The sequence below is a fragment of the Rhinopithecus bieti genome, unplaced genomic scaffold (assembly GCF_001698545.2).
Source record: "Rhinopithecus bieti isolate Rb0 unplaced genomic scaffold, ASM169854v2 scaffold_36553, whole genome shotgun sequence".
Taxonomy (NCBI): domain Eukaryota; kingdom Metazoa; phylum Chordata; class Mammalia; order Primates; family Cercopithecidae; genus Rhinopithecus; species Rhinopithecus bieti.
The window spans coordinates 1,234,265-1,253,588 of record NW_016815774.1 but is presented as its reverse complement, the minus strand read 5'-3'; the positions used below and the strand labels follow the sequence as shown (position 1 = coordinate 1,253,588).

Sequence of the window (19,324 nt, the reverse complement as noted above, 5' to 3'; positions counted from 1 at the left end):
GATCTGCACCACCTACCACGTGCTGCCTCCAGAGCCGGTGCTCTGTTCCACACTCCATGGTCTATGCACCAGGCATTGCCCTGGGCCTTGCTGTGCACGCATTTCATCCTCACAGCGCCTGTTAAGTGGGTGCTGCAGGCATCCCCATTTTACACACAAGGAAATGGGGGCACAGAGAGGCTCTCCCAGGCAACAAATGGCAGAACAAGGGTATGAAGCCAGGCCAGCTGGCCCCAGGGTCCATGCGGCAGCCACCACATTACTGCCCCTCAGGGATCCCCATCTGGCTGGCCCTTCCTCTCTCTGGTCTCCAGCACCCAACTCTGTCCATCCTCAGGCTGGAGGCTGGGGGAGTAATGGGTTAGGGTCTGACGAGGCCCAGGAAGGCCCAAGTGGGCAAAAGCCATCAGGGTGGGAGCCCAGGGGAAGAATGAGCCTCTCACAGGGGGCTCTCACCTCTGCAGCTTCACAGGGGCTGCTCAGGGACCATCTGCCCAGTTTATAGGTAAGGAAACAGGGGTCCCAAGAGACCTGGTGACTTGTCCTCCCACGACACCCTCTACAGCAAGAAGGATGAGGAGGGGTTTGGAGGCCTTCTCCCTGATCCCCAGACTGTCTTGGACCTGCATCTCAAGCTCCCCGCTCAGATCAACAGCCAAGCAGAGTCCTGCCCCCAGGGTATCTGCACATGTTACTGCTCTGCCTAGAACACTCTTCCTCATAGCCATAGGACGGCCCCTGCACTCCATTCAGGTTCTGTACAAAAGTACGCTCTGCAACAAGGCCTCCCCACCAACCCTGTCTAGACTGACATCCCCTCCGGTGCGGCTCTCCAGCCACTCCTTGCTTTGTGATTCTGCAGGGCACTGCTCCCCTGACGATGCGTACTACATGCTTTGTCTTCTCACTGCCTGCCTTCTCCCCCCAGTGTGGAAGCCCATAAGGGCAGGGCTCACCCATGTGCTTCCTGCGTGATCAAGTTCACTTCGAATGCACTTGGAATGCACCTGTCATCACTCGGGCAGCCCAGGCCCAATCTCAGTTAAATCTGAATTCCTGAGATGGGCCAGAGTATGAGGCTTTTCTAAACTCCCCCAAGTGATTCCAATGTGCAGCTGAGATGGACCGCTGCTCTAGAAGAGCCGGGCATGGAGGAGATGGCCAGTACGTTCAGTAAATGAACAAATACATGCATGACTCTTTACAGATGGACAAATTGAGTTCCGGATGGGAGAGAGGAAGCCAGAAGCCAGCAGCCATGAACTTGAGGACCCCCCCGAGACTCAGCCCCCACCTCAGCCCTTCCATAATGCCACACATCACATCCAGAGGCCCCGTCAGCTCCTAGCTGGGCTCCAGGAGCCTATGGGGCCTGACTCCATAGCCTCTCTAGGAGGTCTTCCCAGAGGCCCCCAAACGCCTCCACGCTTGCCTTTTAACTCTGCAGGAATGAGCCTGTTTGCCCATCCAGTCACCGCATGCTAAAGCTGACATCCTACCTGCTTCCACTCCAAACCCTCCCAGACCTCAGGGTGCCCCTTGGAGGAAGCAGGCTTGAGAGGACTGCAGGGTGGGTGGGGCACTCCCTGGAGAAGAAAACCAAGGACTTGAGGCATCTGGGTCAGTGGCCAACTGAGGTTACTAAGTGTCCAAAAAAAGACCCTGGGCTCACAGTCTCATCGGCCCACTGGGGATCCAGGAATCTAATGCTCCCTGAACTCCCCCGTGATTGTGACAAGCCACTAGGCTTGAGAGCCGCTAAGCAAAGCAACTTCTACACGACTGGCCCCACTCCACAGGGAAGGGCCTGCTCAAGGACACACAGATGACTGACTGCCAGTAGCCAGGGGGGCTCTGAGCCTCCCCTTAGGGCTGCTGGGACTGCCCAATGCCAGGGTTCCCCTCCTTCCACGTCCCTTCGCCTCTCTATTCAGGCTTGGGTCTGGCTCTGGTCTGGAGGTTCCCCCTCCCAGGCTCTCACCACAGTGGGGTTTGGGGGAAAAAGAGACTATCGCAGCAGGGGGCTTCTCTGACCTCCCCTCAGGAGAACTGCCCCGGACAGTCACCCTCAGCAAGACCTACTTCAGACAACCCTTTCTCTCCTTCCCCAGCACCTCATGAGCACTCCAGCGTCTATCAAATTCTATTCTGTATCCCGAGCCTCCCCTGAGCACCTCCTGAGGGCTTTGGGCACATTATCGCTTCTACCAACTGGGTATCATCACATCCATTTCACAGGCGAGTAAACTGAGGCTTGTAGGGGCCATGCAGTAAGTAAGCATAAGGCCAGGTCTCAAACCCACCTCTAGCTGGTGGTCAAGAAGGAGGAGAGCAGAGTGGTGAAAAAAGGTAGATTCAGGGCCAGATGGCCTGGGCTCAAATCCGGGCTCTACCACTTACTAGCTGTGTGACCTTTGGCAAGTTGCTTAGCTTCTCTGTGCCTTAGTTCTCAGTTCTGCAAAACAGGGATAACAACTGTGTACCTGCCCCTGGGATTGCTATGAGGGTTAGGACCAGCCTGGCACAGGGTAAGTGCTATGTAAATGTTCTAATTATTTCACCTCAGTCACCTCTTAGAGAGGGTCCCTCTTTCCCCCCCACCCCCAACATTTACAGTTCTGTTGGGACAAATCTCTAATGACCGCCTAAAATGGTACGTGGTGATCCCCTTTAACAAGCAGCAAAGCTTTAGGTGAAAAATTCCCTGAGTCAGTGGGGACCTGGAGAAGGTGTTTTGGGGGGAAAGAAACACATCCAGCTGACCCTGGATGCCACCAGTAGTGGGCACTAGAGGGCACTGGCTTGACCCACTGGTAAGATAGGTCCAGCCACACCCATCCCCACAGCCAGGAACTCGCAGGGAGCTCCCAAGACTTTAGCTCCCAAGACTTCAGCTCCCAAGACTTCAACCCAGCTGTTGCTGCAGACATGAGGGCTGCAGAGGCCTCCTTCCCATTCCTTATCCCTCCATGAGTCCATTTGGTGAGGGTTTCCTGAGGGCCACCATGGGCCCACATCAGCTGGGAGTTCCATAGGTGGGGCGTAGAGCCTAGCAGGGGCCAGCTCCGTCTCTGTCTCCTCTACTCATTTCTGTGCTTGTAGCTTGACAGCAGCTGCAGACAAGACATAAGTGAATCGGCATGACTGTGTTCCCATTAAAGCTTTATTTCTGGACACAGAAATTTGAGTTTCACATAATTTTCCTGTATCATGACATTATTTTTCTTTTTATTTTGTTTTTCAACCCTTTAAAACATAAAGGTCTTTTTTAGCTCATGAAGTGTACAAAACCGGGCCAGATTTGGCTCCTGGTCTATCGTTTGCTAACCTCTGGGCTAGAGGGGACGCCAATAGCAAAAAGGAAAACAAATGTGTTCATGACCACGACTGTGATGAGCGCCATCAAGGAAAAGAACAGGGAAAGAGACAGAATAGCCAAGGGCCGGGGAGCTTCTCTGAAGATAAGCCATTTAAGCTCAAGGCTGAATGAGAAAGATCCGGCTTCAAAGAGTGGGAGGAGAAGACTCCAGACAGCAAGGCAAGCAGGTGCAAAGGCCCTGCGGTTGGAAAATAACATGGTGTCTTCAAGGAGCATAAAGAAAACAGTATGACTGGTGTGGGCAGTGCCCAGAGAGACAAAGGGACATCAGGGGCATCAGGTAGCACAGGGCCTCTCAGACAGGAAAGGAGTTCACATTTTAATCGAAGAGCAACAGGAAGCCAATAAAAGGTTTAAGCAGAGGGTTGAGTGGATTCCATCTGGGTTTTAGAAAGATCTCTCTGGCTGCTGAGTGAAGGTTTGGCTGTGGAGAGGCCATTCGGAGGCAGGGAGAGGAAAGATCGGGCTTCTGTAATGGGCTGGGTAAGAGACTATGGGGGTGGAGGCCATGAGGAGTTGTCATGTCCAGGACAAGTTCTGAAAGTGCAGCCTGCAGGGTGAGCTGATGAACAGAAACACAGTGGTCAAAACTGCCTCCAGGTTCCTTGGCCTGGTCAAGATGGGCAGGCTGCAGTAGGGTGGGTGGGCTCTCTCTAGAGTTCCTCCTGGTTGTGTAGTGAAAACACATAAAGACACAAAGCCACGTCCTCGACAGAACATCTTGTGGGATCTGAGCCAGTGTTCCCCCAGGGCCACACCCAGAAGCAGCCAAAAGCCTAGAGGGCACGTACAGCCCGACATGGGACTAGGGAACTCACACCGCCAGGCTGGGGGTGGCACGCAGAGGCCACCTCTGCTCCCCCTCCCCACGCCCCATTTCGTGATAGCAAGAAATTCTCATGACCCGAAGTTGTCTGCTCAGTCTCAACACTGAGTGCTGCGCTCGTGGCAGGAAGACACAGAGGCCCAGCAGATGGTGGGAAACTCTCCGGGATCAGCCTTAAAGGTCACCGTCTGGCGCTGCCTGCCCACTCCATCCTCTTCCGCATCAGCGGAGTCCCTCATGCTGACTTCAGGCCCAGCTACAAGCTGTGCTGTGACATTTCCTGTGGGCTGACTGTGTGCCAGGCACCATGCTAGGCCTTCTTGGACCTTAACTCTTTTTTTTTTTTTGAAACTGAGTTTCACTCTTGTCACCCAGGCTGGAATGCAATGGTGCAATCTCACTGACTACAACCCTCTGCCTCCCGTGTTCAAGCGATTCATCTGTCTCAGCCTCCCGAGTAGCTGGGACTACAGGTAACTGCCATCACGCCCAGCTAATTATTGTATTTTTAGTAGAGACAGGATTTCACCATGTTGGCCAGGCTGGTCTCGAACTCCTGACCTCAGGTGATCTGCCCACCTTAGCCTCCCAAAGTGCTGGAATTACAGGCGTGAGCCACCACACCTAGCTGGACCTTAATTCTTCATCCCCATGCTGTCCTATGAGGCTGGCACCATTATCATCCCTATTTTACAAATGAGGAAACTGAGGCAGAGAAGGGTTAAGCAGTTTGCCAGGGTAGTCAGGCCTCAGGCTGCCTGGCTCCAGAGTCCAAATGCTTACCCCCATGCTGTGCAGCGCCCCCTTCTCCAAGCCTTAGCTTTTCCACTGCAAAATGAATAAAAGACTCAAAGAAATTATTTCTGGATCCCTCTGAGCTCTTACAGGTACAGAACTTGGAAACTGCTTCCCTCCGGGGGTGTCTCCAGTCTGCTCCTCCTACCCCCAACAATGACTTCTCAGGAAAAGGATTTTTTTTTTTTTTTTGTGACAGAGTCTCACTCTGTGACCCAGGCTGGAGTGCAGTGGCACGATCTCGGCTCACTGCAACCTCCACCTCCCGCGCTCAAGTGATTCTCCTCCCTCAGTCTCCCGAGTGACTGGGATTACAGGCGCATGCCACCACACCTGGCTAATTTTTGTATTTTGAGTAGAGACGGGGTTTCACCATGTTGTCCAGGCTAGTCTCAAACTCCTGACCTCAGGTGATCCACCCTCCTTAGCCTCCCAATGTACTAGGATTCCACATGTGAGCCACCACGCCAGCCACGAAAAGGTCTTATGGGCTCATTCACACTATGGTGTAAATAACTGACACGGTAAGTGGAGGTGTGGTAACTAGTGGATCAGGGATTCAAACCCAGGCCTGAACGTGNTTTTTTTTTTTTTTTTTGTGACAGAGTCTCACTCTGTGACCCAGGCTGGAGTGCAGTGGCACGATCTCGGCTCACTGCAACCTCCACCTCCCGCGCTCAAGTGATTCTCCTCCCTCAGTCTCCCGAGTGACTGGGATTACAGGCGCATGCCACCACACCTGGCTAATTTTGTATTTTGAGTAGAGACGGGGTTTCACCATGTTGTCCAGGCTAGTCTCAAACTCCTGACCTCAGGTGATCCACCCTCCTTAGCCTCCCAATGTACTAGGATTCCACATGTGAGCCACCACGCCAGCCACGAAAAGGTCTTATGGGCTCATTCACACTATGGTGTAAATAACTGACACGGTAAGTGGAGGTGTGGTAACTAGTGGATCAGGGATTCAAACCCAGGCCTGAACGTGGGCTGGGCCCCCAACAGTGCATTGTACAGGCTACAACCACTGGGCTTGGGGGCCCACCCAAAAGTATTCTTCACACCCATCAGCAGCCCTGTCCTGAAAGAATGGGACAAATTGCGAATGAAGGAAAGGGTAGGAGCAGGGAAGTTAGGGATAGAAGCTGTCAGACCTATGAATTCCCAGAGTCAGGCCTTCTGGTCTCCAACAGAGACCTGTTCAACTCCCACTTCTGACTCAGCTAATTTGAGCAGGCAGTCTCCCAGGAGTCAGGCCTGGGAGAGGGGACCTGGCTTTGAGCCCTGCCCTGTCATTTTATCAGGGTTCAGCCTCCATACCTGTAGAGCAAGAGGTTGGCCCCTTCCAACTCTGAGGCTTGTGAGTTTTGCTCACATCCTGACCCTGACTGCACCCCATTCGCATTCTCCATGCAGGAAATCACCCCCACACCCAGGACTCCCCTCTGAGCCAAGCACCGGAAGTCCACCTCTTGCAGGAAGGAAAGCTGTCATCACAGCCTCTGGTGCCAAGTTCCCAGCAGGCCACATTAACCCATCATCAGGGGAGCAGGACAGGGGCTACAGTGGTGCCCTTTGACATGGACACCTGGTAGTGGGCGCAGGTCCCCTCCCCCAAGGCATCCCTCTCTCACCCTCTCCTTCCTGAGGCTCCTGCTCCCAACCTCCCTCCCCAAAGTTCAATCTTTTTGCTTCTGTAAATGGCTTTTAAGTTTCTCACCCAGCCTCTTGTTTCTATCAGTTTAATTATTGAGGAGGCCTCTTGTCGCCAGCCTGGAACATTAAGGCCGTTAAAAGGGACTGAGGGAATGCAGGCCACAGCCGGCTGGCTTCCTCCCCGCCGCCCCTCCCTTTCCTTGTCCAGCTCTGCCCGCCTGTCCTGCTTTCTTCTCCACTCCCCAGGTCTCTACCTCCCGGTCCTGCCTTGCTCTCTGTGCAGCCTGGGGGGGCTCCTGACCCCTGCCCCAACCACTTCATCCTGTGTCCTGAGGAGGCACAGACCAAACTGAGACTGCACCATGCTCCTCTGTGTCCAGACAGGGGACATCATGAACCCCCAGGATGGTAAGGCTCTTCACCCCAGGCCCTTCACCCCACCCTGGCCCTTCCCCACCCTGGGAGAGGTTAGCATAGCAGCTGCAGCCCACTCCCCTGTCTGGGGCACTGAGCATCTCATCTCAAAGTATCTATGTTCCCAAGAACACACCTTAAGACCCAACTCTGAGTGACCATTCCTTGAGCCTTCACCATGTACCAAGTGACAGGGCACTCTCAGCTCCTTTGGCCTCTCTGCCTCCCTGTAAAGTAGGCACTCACTCCGCTCTGAAAAACAGGGGAAGGGATCCTCACCAATGTCACAGGTTCAAGGGCTGGACCAGGCTGTTTTACCATCTTTCTGAAAGACCCAGAGTCACTAAAGGAGTTTAATTACAAGCTCAGATAAAGAGAATACAGCAGCCTCACTTATGGGGTGGCCTTCCTCGAGGCTGGGGATCTGTGCCCCACCCTGCCAGGCTGACAAGGAGGAGTCCAAGGGCTGGTCCCCTCTGCTGGATGGCCCAGACTGCCTCAGCTCCCAGGCCAGGGCCAGGCGGGCTGAAGTGATGACTCATGTGGCCTGAGCCATCACTAGGCCCTGGCCTGGGACAGCCTAGCCAGCTCCTCCTCTTCTCTTGTGTCCAGTCCCCACTGCAAAACTGGGTGCGGTGGGAGGACTGAACCAGGCTACCATTCCCGAACCATCCTGCCAAAGAACTCTGAAAGATGATCAGAGCAACACAGCTCCCAGGGATTGTTCCAGCTGCCTATCTCGAGGGCAGAAATGCTTTCAAGTTTCCTGCTTCATCTTCAAACTACGCACATCCATGTTCAACCACTGATCATAAAAAAAAAAAAAAAGCCATGTACAAATTTTGCAGTCTTCATAATGCATCCATTTGTTTTAAAATTAAAATTGTGTTTTCATCCAACTCATCAAGTAAAACCAATACTCCAGGAAAAGCCTTATATTTGAGGCCCACGGAGCATACCAGAGACATGGCTGCATACACAGGTAGGGGCACACGTGTTCTTCAGCCCCAGAGCAGCCAACGGCAAAAGTCCTGCCCCACCCAGACATGTGACAGCACAACTCTGGCCTCCTCCCTTTGCCACCCACAAGCTTCCTCACCCCCACCCCAACACTGGGACCATCCTCTCCCTTCATCTCCACTTCTACCTGGGCCCCAGACATGCCCCAAATCCTGATGCATCATGGGAAGTGGGCCAATGGCTTCCAGAAAGAGTCCCGGTGAGTCCCCACCATGCCTGGTGCAAAACAGCCTCTCTCAGTCTACTTCCTAGCCCTGGAGACTTTAGGGAGACAAAGGTCAACTCCAGAGGCCAACAATCTGACACCAGGGTGAGGGAGGGACCACGCAGCTTCCACTGTGTCCCTTCCTCTTCCCTCTCCCCATTCTCTTCTCCACTCCCCACACATACAAACATGCACAAACACACACACACACACACACACAGAGCAAACAAGGCAGGCTCCAAGAGAGAAACGGGCACATAATTATTGGTAAAATGCTTGTAATGTTTTTCTCTCTACCCGGTAGCTTTCAGTTGTTTTAGCAGCTTAGCGAAGCACTTGGCTCCAATTGAATTGCAAATCAGCAGCTCTTGCCCCAGGAAGAGAGGAAAGGAGGCGGCAAGGAGGGGGCTGGGAGGGATTCCAGAAGGAAAGGGAGAAAGGTGTGCAGGGAAGAAGGGCAGAAGGAAGGAAATCACAGAGGGAAGCTTGGTTCAGGGCCCAGGGCACCAGAAACAGAGACCGCCTACTCTCTCAGGCCTCAGTTTTCCTGTCCTCATCTGCATTCTCTGCAGGCTCAGCAGCTCCACACCCCATCCAAAAAATGAGGACACATTCTCCAACCATAATCTCGGGTGGGACAGGAGGGCCACAGGGGGCTTCCTCAACTACCCAGAAGAAAAACATATCTTTCTTGGGAATTGCAATTATATGAAAACAATGTCAAAACAAAAGTCTTGCTTTTTCTCCCTGGCAATCTCCAGCATTCATATTTCCTTTCTTCTTATCTGTCTGTCTGCCTTTCTGTCTATCCGCCTGCCTATCTTTTTATCTGTTTGTCTACCTATCTCCTCCTCCCTTCTGTCGTTCTCCAGAACATCCTTTTCCCTCCTGGTGCAGAATTCCCTGGACAGGAGTGGAGTTGCTCACCAAGCCTCCAGCGGCAGGTGCTGTTTCAGCACCTCGGTCAGCGCCACAAGGCTGGGTCCCGATGCCTTTCACTCTGCTGTGCCTATGCTAAGACCACAAGATAACATACTGAAACCAGGAAGAGCTGCCCCAAATTCTCAGAAACTGCTCTGAGGAAAAAACTGTCCCTTGGAGTGAGGAAAAGAGGAGGAAAAAGGGGCTGGTCGGCCAGGCCTGGCACCCTGGGGTGTGGCAGGCAGAGACCGGTGGGGGAAGAGCACCTCAGGGGACCAACCAAGGCACTGACCTTGAAGAGGCGAAGGATGTTGGCCACCATGATGGAGACCGAGCTCCCTGAAGCACCGATGACACCCACCACGCGTTCAGGCTTGGTGATGATGGGTGGGCCGCCACTGCCACAGCGGACCTCCGTGCCATCCTTCTCGATGAGCGCCTGCACAAAGGTCAGTGACTGCTCGAGGGCATGGGTGTCCCTGGAGCAGGTGTCCAGAATGCGGGCGCCCAGCGTGATGTTGGGCAGCAGGTCCGGGTCGTTGTTAATGCGATCCAGGGCGAAGAGCATGGCCTCCAGTCGGTGGATGCCCTTTTCCTTCTTAAGTTCTCCACAGGCCTTGCCCTCTGAGCCCCGGCCATGCACTGGGAACAGGCCTCCCAGTGTGATGTCCCCATCTATGCGGATGGAATTCATGTGAGGGTGGCCTTTGGGCTTCCCCAGGGAGGAAGGCATCCAGGGACCGTAAAGGCTGAGGAGCAGGCAAAGGGGCAGCCGGGCCCACCACCAGCCCAAGCCTCTCTTCCCAGGCATCTCGGAAATCCCTAGAGACCCATGAATGGCAGGCCCACTCCTAGCCCTGGCAGGCCCCTGGCCCCACGGCCTGGGTGGGCATGGGCAGGGCAGCTTCAGCAGCAGGAGGACTGAGGGCAGCCAACCGCATAGCCCATGCTACACCCTCTCCCACCTCCTTGTCACTCGGGCCAAGCGCAGTTGCCCACACAGTCCAGGCCCACAGACAGCAGACAGTGGCCGGGGTTGCAGGAAGGCTCTGATCCTTGTCCCGTCCTGCAGGCCTGTTCTCGGTGGATGACTGTGGAAAGGGCAGAGTGCTCCTAGCTTGGCGTATCTTGGCATCAAGGAGAAAACAGCTCCAATCCTCTCCTCCTACCAACCTTAGAAGGGGAAAAGAGAGACAGAGTATCAAACAGAAGCCCAAAGAAGACATGAGCTAGTCTCATCTCTCATCACCAGCCCGAGAGAAGGAAATGCTAGAGGTTATCGCCAAAGACTCCATAAATCTCCTGAACTTGGTTTTCTCTCCGCCGTTGCTCAACTCTGGCTTAAATGGGAGAGTGTAGGGCAGAAATTAGGTCATGTTTGAAGCTTCCTAAGGCCTGTACCCACTGCCATCAGTAGCCCGGGCATCAGAGAGCACACGCCCCAGGAACAGCCTCGAACTGGCTTGGGAGAAAGAGGGGCCTTCCTCAACACACCCACATGAAGGAGAGCAAGAAACAGGTCCTATGGGCCCAATCCCATTACAAAGATGAGGAAACTGAGGCCCACAGCAGGAGAGCATTTTGCCTGAATCACACAGGGAGTATGCAGTTTAATTACAAGCTCAGATAAAGCTTGGACAATGCCTACTACAGCCCAGCTTCCCTGCTCTCAGCTCTGGAACCCAAGACACTTTGGCTCTTCAGGGACTCAGAGACCCAGGAACACAAATAAGGCCCCCTCAAGAAATCATCCTGGAATGTAGTGGTGTAGGCTGGGCCAAGGGAAGACCAGGGAGGAGCTGAGGCTGTGAGGGTTCTGGATTTTCATCCTGAATCAGGGAGCGCAAGGTGAACCCTGCACTCTCCTGCTTCCACCCCAGCTACACAGCTACCCCAGGCAGAGCAGGGGAAAGCCAGCAGCCCCTGCATGAGGAGCAGGCCTCCACTCAGCTTGCACATTCGTCCTCCCTCCCTCCCTCCCTCTCCTGACTTTCTTCATCTCTCCATTTCTCCACTGCTCTTTCTCCCCACCCCACTTCCTCCCTCTGAGAGCGGGGCTCGGGTTACGGCCTGAGCTACTGCACATTATTAAGATCATCATCATTATTATTGTTGTTGTGATTAAATATTTATCTGCAAGGGTAGAGAAGAGAACACCAGCCCTTCCTCATTCTCACTGCTAATTTGGGCTAATTTCCCCTGGGGGTTCCTTCCCTTACCCCAGCCTCCCCACTCAAAGCCAGCAACCTCCCTCCCCACCACTTTGGAGACCACAGAGAGAAGAGATGGAAGCTGAGTCAGGACTTGGCTGGGGGCCAAACCCAAGGCCCCCTTCCCCAGGGGTTTGGCAAATGAAAACCAGCAAGTCACTTGTCCATTCTGTGCCTCAGTTTCCCCAAGCAGTTGGAAGAGGAGCTTGTGTTGGGATTGAGAGGCTTCCCCAGAGATGTGGTCCCTCCATCAAGACCAAACAGTGGTCTCAGGGTCATCCCTCCCCCACCTGTCATTCCCCCTACAGAGGCCTGACTGCTCCAGTTCTGGGCCAAGGGGAGGGAAGGAAGCTGCAGTGCCCCCAGAGTCCAGCCTCAGCTCTTAAGCTTCTCCAGCCTTCTAGACCCTCATTTCACATTTCACCCCTTCCTCAAAATGCTCCCTTCGCATTACCTCCTCGGAAACCAAGAATATGGCTACTAATTCTCCCTGGCCCCATGCTGCAGGTGAACCGGTAGCCCAGAGGTATCACATAATTCTCCCAGAGTCACACAGTGAACCAAGATGCATCCAGGACTGGAAGCCACATCAGCCACATGGGGAAGCCCCAGCAAAGCTGACAGGAAGTTTCACAATACTACCCTCTCCCCTGGAGCCAGGAGCTGGGGACCTAGGACTGGGCCCAAGGCCAGTGCTTTGGGGAAGGCTTAAGAGCCATTAAAATACAAAGTGGGGAGCTGCACCTGTATGGAGCTTTCATCATCACTCATGCCTTCCTGTGAATGAGTTTACCAGATCTCTGTCCTAGATGGCTATGGAGAGTGAAAGGAGGTGGGGTATGAGTTGCTAATGCCAGTACCAGGTAATTCAGAAGAGAAACCAGAAGAGCCATAGATGAATCTTACGGTCCTGCTGCAGTAGCTAGTGATAAGGCGCATCCCTGCTAGCTCTCAGGAAAAGCTGTAAAATGGGTGCGTTGGAGTAGAATCCAATCTGGGGGCCATACTGTCCCTGCTGACATATTTTTAGTTGCTGCAATGATGGAGGGGAGTCAGCTACTAGCCTGTATGCAGGCAGGGGGCACAGATGCTAACTGGCCAGCTGTGGGTGGGAGAGCCTGCACAGTTAAACACCATCCTGTCGAAATGCCGACGGTGTCCTGTGGAGAAATCACAGCAAATGATAACCACTGCCATGTGCCAAGCACTGTTCTAAGTGCTTTACCTACATTTTCTCATGTAATCCCCACATCCCTATGAGCTACATGGTATTTTTATCCCTATCTCACAGATGAGGAAGGCAAGGCACCAAGTGCTTAAGCGACATCTAGCCAGGGGCACAGAGCTTGTGCAGGCTGCCTGTGCCCCTGGCTGCTCCTCTGTGTTGGCCCAGAGGATCTCTCAGGCCTTGCCAGTTCTAACGTCCTGTGAGTTTACGATCGGTTTCCATGAATTTCAAACGGAGGGATTTTTGGCATCATGACAGGCTGTGTGCCGGGGCTACAGCAGGGCAGATTCAGGCTGGGAGACCAGTACACAGCAGCTTTTGACAGTCAGGCCCTGCTCAGGCTTCCAGATCCTTCGTGAGGGCTCACACAGGCTTCTCCTTGAGGCCAAAGCACGTCTGGGCTGAGCAGTACGTGCGCACACGCGCACACACGCATACACACACACACACACACATATACATACACACACGGGGAAGGGCAGATGCCATGGGGGAAGGAGGCCTCCAAGAGGAGAAAGGCAAACACCCGCAGATTAGAATCAAGAGCCTGGAGCCCCAAGCTGGTCAGATCCCCTGCGAGACCTCCCTCCCACAGGACTGGGTCCCAGCCCCTGCCCACAGGTCCCTGTCCACCCCTCAGTCCCACCAGGCCTGCCTTTCCTGAGCTTCTCCAGAGAACTGGGCAAGCCACTGCCTCTTTTAGCTTCCCCTCCCTCCTTTGATCATGTAACAGGAACAAGGGAAAAGTAAAAATACCCCATGAGTGAAAGAAGCCACTGAGAGCAGAGGCTGGGTGTGGTGGGGTGGGTTGGGGTGGGGGCCAGGCGGATGCTCCCTTCCCCGGCAGGGCCTGCTTCCTTCTGCAGAGGTGGGAGCTGGGGGCACATACAAGGGGTCCTTCTTTAAAGTCCTTTGCCCAGTTTTCAGACACTCCCCCGCCAATTCCAAAATAGCCAGGAGAGCTCAAGCCTGGGTCAATTAGGGGCATCCTTCCCCAGGTAAAATTGCCGGGATGACTGAGTCCAAGCCAGTGTGGGCCCTACTCCCAGACAGGCCTCTTTCCCCTTTCCTTTCCCTCTCCCTTCCCCACCACCCTCTCCCAGTCTCTCTCCTCTTCTCTGGCTCCACTAGGTTCCTTGGCTCCAGGAGACGACAGAGCCAGGCATGGAGGAATGAGAGCCCTGAGGGGCAGGGATGAGAGCGACTGGGTCACCTCCACACAGCAATAGCTCTCAGGCCAACACTGTTTTCCAGAACATTCTTTCCAGTGAATCGGGATGTGAGGGGAGCTGGTTGGGGAGAGCTGCAGGCTATCCCTTTCCTCCACCAACAGTCAGAGTAAGGGGGATGGGGGAGTCCCCACACATCCCAGCTGGGACCTCTCTGATATCTAGGGCTTTTGTGCAGGGACTCCAGGAACCTGCCTTGTGGCCACTTCTAAGTCCCCGCTCCCATTTTTTTTTTTTTTTTTTTTTTTTGAGACAGGGTCTCACTCTGTTGCCTAGGCTGGAGTGCAGTGGTGCAAACATGGCTCACTGCAGCCTCGACCTCTCAGGCTCAAGAGATCCTCCCACCTCAGCCTCCTGAGTAGCTGGGACTACAGGAATGCACCACCATGCCCTGGTAATTTTTTCTTTTTTTTTTTTTTTTTTTTTTTTGTAGAGATGACATCTCACTATGTTGCTTGCCCAGGCTGGTCTTGAACTCCTGAGCTCAAGCGATCCTCCAGCCTCAGCCTCCCAAAGTACTGGGAATACAGATGTCAGCCACTTTGCCCCAGCCCACTTCTTAGTATAATATTAACAAGCGGGATCTTCATGCTTTTCCAACTTCAATCCTTCCCCCTGCATCCAGGGTCCAAGCCAGAAAGAACCACAAACCACAAAACAACAACCAGATCCGAAGAGAACTGCTGTGATTTACCAAACCCCCAATTATTTTTCACTGAGTTTCCTTTTATTCTTCCAAAACTAAGAAAATAGAATAAAATCCAAACACCAGAATAAAGGGCAAATAGAGGGAACAACCTTGTCCTTTGCTCCCCAGAGTCAGGGTCATTGCCAGAGCCCCTGGCTCCTGCTCTTGGCCTTCTGAGGGTCAGCTCCCATAGGAAAGGGGCTTGGGGACTCAGGCCTGAGCCCCTTGGGGTTCGGCAAAAAGAGCCAGGCCAAGAGCTCCCTCCCACCTTCCTCTCAGCTCCCAACCTCCTCTGTGTTCCCACCCGCACTTCCTTCATCTCCATTCACCTTTGCCTCTGCAGGGCCCACCCAGCCCAGGTGCTCAGGAGTGCTGAGAATTGTGAATGGCTGTGTGGAGTCTGGTTTCAATTCCCGAGCTGTTTAGATGCCTCATCGCCCACATACCACATCTCCCAGAAAGGGGATGGCAGCGCCACTGTCCCAAAGGGGAAATGAGGGAGAACTGGAGGTCTCTCCCCTCCCCTCACCACTGTGACCCCTCTGCCATCCCTCTGGGCCCCCACTGGCTGGGCAGAGGTGTGGTTTGTAGGACAGGACAGGAATCAGTCGTCAGAACTGTCAGAACTGTGCCACCCCTGCCAGCCATACTGTATGGGGTAGGGGGATAACCAGTTAACGCTTCAAATCCTAGCAGCACAGCCCTGTTCGTGCTGACCTCTGCAGCCCAGCCCTGCACAGAGCCTGGCATCCCCAGCAGGCTTCGTGGAAGTGAATGAATGATGTGATGTGAGCCAAATGATTTCTGGGCCTCTCGTTCAAGTAATCTATTTCTGTGTTTAAGGCCCCTTCCATAAGCAATTCTTTAACCCACAGGAATGATTCTAATGGTGGAATGTGAGGCATAGTTTCAGGCAGGGAAACTAAGGATTGATTGAGCTATGAGAAGGCATCTTGGAACCTTCAACCCACCCAAGGCCAGCTGGGGCTTTATTCTGCCTAAAGAGAAGCCCTGCTCCCAGGCAGTCAGCCAGAATGGCCACAGCCACGTGCTAAGAGCTAAGAGCAAGAAGAAGGGCACTGTGGGGGTCTAGCCCCAATCCTCTTCCCTTTCCCTCCCCGCTGAGCTGCTCCAGCTCACCAGCCTGAACCAGGAAGCCTCCTGATGCCAGAAACCCCAGACCCCACTCCACAAGCTGTCCCTCCCTGTTCTGCCAAAACAACAGGGCCCTGATTCAGAGGCGACTGTCTCTGTGATGGGCATGGGGGATGCCCCAGAGGAGAGCAGGGAGGGAGGGCAGGAGGGAGTAATTCTTTTGCCTAATGCTAGTGTAAACTTGGTGCAGAAAACTTTAAATCCATTGCCCCTGCATTCTCCCTACGATTCCCTCCAGCCTCCTCTCTGTGAAGCTCTCCCTTCAAGAAGCAGCTGATATCCTTCCTCCTCCAGGAAGCCTGACCTGATTATTACAATTCTTGTTATCTCCTTCCTCCGCAGTTAATGACACAACACAGAACCTCTCTCGTGTTAACAATGACGAGGCTGGGAGCACATTAAAGGACTGCATGGACAGCACTGCCCTCATCTCTATGTCCCCCATGCCCAGCCCAAGATTCAGAACACAGGAAAGGCTCAGTAAGTGACCAGGCAAAGCCAGGTCCCTGCCCAGAGCAGAGCCCAGGACAGGGGATCTGCAGCAGTGTGCCCAGTCCAGAGTGGCACTCGGACCTAGCACTGAATTCTCACATCTCTGTTGTGTGCTCAAGCACAGAAGACAGTCCCCTCTGCCACAGCCATTCAGTCCCACAGTGTGACATTCAAAGGTGCTCTGAGCACCCACTGTGCGCCAGGCCCTGCTCTGGGTGGGCACCGGGGAAACATTGGGAGTGAAACAGACACAAACGCCTGCCCCATGGAGCCCATGTCCCAAAGTGGGTGGGCACAGGACAGACAACAAATACATGAACACATAGACAGCTGGAACTTCAGGAGATCAGGGGATATGACAAAAAATAAGGCAGGTAAGGGGACAGGGAATGACCCAGAAGATTTTTTTTAGAAAAGAATAATCAGGGAAGGCTTCTCTGAGGAGATGGCATTTGATCCTAGAGTAAAAGCAGTAAAGGCATGAGCCACGTGAACATCTGGGAGAAGAGGATTCCAAAGAGAAAGAACAGCAAGTGCAAAGGCCCTGAGGTGGGCACAGGCCGGGCACCTGATGTTCGAGGATGAGCAAGGAGGCCAACGTGACCAGGGAGCAGTGGGGAGAGGGTTGATGCGATGTCAGAGACGGTCCAGAACACAAGATCAACAGGTGCCTTATGGACCACAGTGTGGACAGGGAAATGAGGAGCCACGGAAGGGTCTGAGCACAGCACAGGCAGGGACTCATCACCAGAGAAACCTGAGACCTAGAAGGACAGCCAACTGGAAAGGCCACAGCAGCTCACAGCAGCAAGTCCCACCGACAAGGCAAGCACATCTCATCAGCCCTTGGGTCACCCTGCTCAGCCTAGAAAATGCCCCACCCTGACCTTCCTCCTCTCCCAGAGCCAGGGGACCAGCCACCAGGCTCATGCTTGCCTGGATCTCCTCCCCCCAGTAGGCCCCAACCATACAGACCCCCAGGCCCCTCCTCCCCATCCCTACATGCTACCGTCTCCAGTTTTCCAGCACAAGACCCAAGTGGGCAAGTGGCTTTGTTTGCAGCTGTTACTATTGTAAGCTTTGCCACTAATACTGCTTCTTCCTCTCTCCTCCCTCTTCCTGTCCCCTCAACAACCCAGCACTGCCCTGGAAAGCTAGGGTCACTGGCTTAGCCCAATCAACATCCAAACTGCACAGCAAGAACATAACTGTGGTTGGCGGGGAGACTTCCATCCCTCAGCTGCACCGAGGTCAGGCACTGAAAAGGGGCAGTGAGTGGCACCTGAGAAGCAATCACCCTCCACAAGCTTAGGAATCAGGTCGAGTCTCCAATATTTATTTCTATATGTAAACCTAATAATAACCCTGTTGCAATGACAGAGTTTTTACTAGAAGTCATGCCCCCAACCAGGAAACAGATCCAGGGGCTAGCCTGTGTCACCCTAAGGAACAGAGGGGTGGCTGGGAGGGCCGAGTATGAAGGACTGGGTGGCACCCAGACCTCCTGATTCCCATGCTGGTGGCCCAGCCCGGGGAGAGCAGCTGCCCAAGCTCTCCTGGGACTCACCGTCATCACAGCCAATGGGCGGCCAGTGCCTTCTCGGGAGAACTGAGAGCCTTAACTAGACACCACGGCCTGCCTGTCAGCGTGGCTCGGCCCCAAATGGCATGGGCTGGCATTTCCCAATTACCACAGATAATATCTACCTTAATTGAATGAGGTCCAGATAATGTCATTATGCACTGCGTTCCCCAATTTATTTAATATACGTGTGTACACATATATTTATGCCTCACTGCTGCCACGAGATTGCTAAATGGTGAGGTTAATAATAAAACATTTCGACGGGAGTCATCAGCTTTAATTTAAGGGGTGATTTTTACTATCCTTGTGGTGCTCGTTTTTCCAGGGAGCCAAGAGAAACATGGACAGACTGGAACAGTCTCTCAGGCCTGCAGGTGAGGAGGTGGGGTGGGGTGGGCAGGGCCATGGGGTGGGCTGGCTGCTAGCTAGCAGGCTACATCTCTTCTAAGCAAGTTCCATTGACATGCCTCCCTTCCAGGAGCAGGCTCAGGCAAGGCAAGCCAGGTGGAGGGGAGAAGTGGGAAACCGAGGCAGAAGCCCCCAGGGCAGGCAGGAAGAAGGAATTGGTTGTGAAGGAGGAGCTACCAGCCTCAGGTTCATCTGGGAGGCAGTAGGGAGAGGGAGGCCAGAGACAGTACACAGACAGAGGACAGACATAGACGGCTCGCAGGACCCAGAAAAAGCAGTCTGCACTCTACAAGGACCAAAGGCAGCAAAACCCTCTAACTTAATTTTTTATAATCCCCTGCTAATTAGGGCAGAGGTGACACTTAAGGAAATGAGCCCTCTCCGTTCTTTCCAGGAGCCATCAGGCTGAGTGGGAGCGACAGAGAGCTGGTGTCCACTGCTCCAGGCCCATTGCCCAGCAGTGCAAGCCCCGTTAGGCCGCCAAGACAGCCAGCAGCCCTTCTGCAGCCCCAGTGAGTGGGGCCAGAGCTCCAATGCCGGCTCCCCGCATGCCTTCTTCAGGAGGCAAAGGCGGCCACCACTCTGTAGAAGTGAGATAACCTTCGAGCCAGCAGCCAGCAGGCCCAGCTGCCCAGGCTGCCAGTGTGGCCTGCCCACTGGAAAGCTGGGTTCTAGGCCGAGCAGAGGAGGGCAGTGGGGTGGGCAGATATCTTGGGGTGGGTGGTAATTAGAGGCTGCCAGCTCCACACTTGTCTAGGAGAGAGGACACATCTATTGGCTGTAATTATTCAGTTCAGGAGTCTGTGGGTTCTGCTCCCATCTTTTGCTGCCAGCTGTCCCCCTGCAGCAGGGCGGGTATGGGTGTGGCCACACATCCTGGCGCTGGACTGTGGACCCCTTAGGAAGTGTGTGGGGGCTGCAGAGCCCTTCTGGGCCTGAGCCTGGCCCTCTGACCCTTCTGGCTAGCACACTGCTCAGTCCCAGTCTCACTCATTTGCTCACTCACTCTCTCATCTACCTCGGGCTGCCTGCCGCTGTGCAAGGCGCTCCCTCCCAGAGACGTCACGCCTCCAACGGAATGAAGCCGCCCAGACGCAGGTCGGGGGAGGAGGGAGG

The 19,324-nt window shown here is 54.1% G+C and overlaps 1 protein-coding gene across 5 annotated transcripts in view; it reads right to left on the bottom strand.

Moving 5' to 3' along the window:
• The window catches only part of GRM4 (glutamate metabotropic receptor 4), a 125,241-nt gene that overhangs the window by 102,661 nt on the left and 3,256 nt on the right, over positions 1-19,324 (bottom strand). For all 5 annotated transcript variants that reach the window (XM_017853651.1, XM_017853652.1, XM_017853650.1 and 2 more), the window contains exon 2: positions 9,506-10,386. In XM_017853651.1, the coding sequence (XP_017709140.1) occupies positions 9,506-10,024 (519 nt within the window). In that variant the 5' untranslated portion in view covers positions 10,025-10,386. The remainder of the gene's footprint in view (positions 1-9,505; positions 10,387-19,324) is intronic.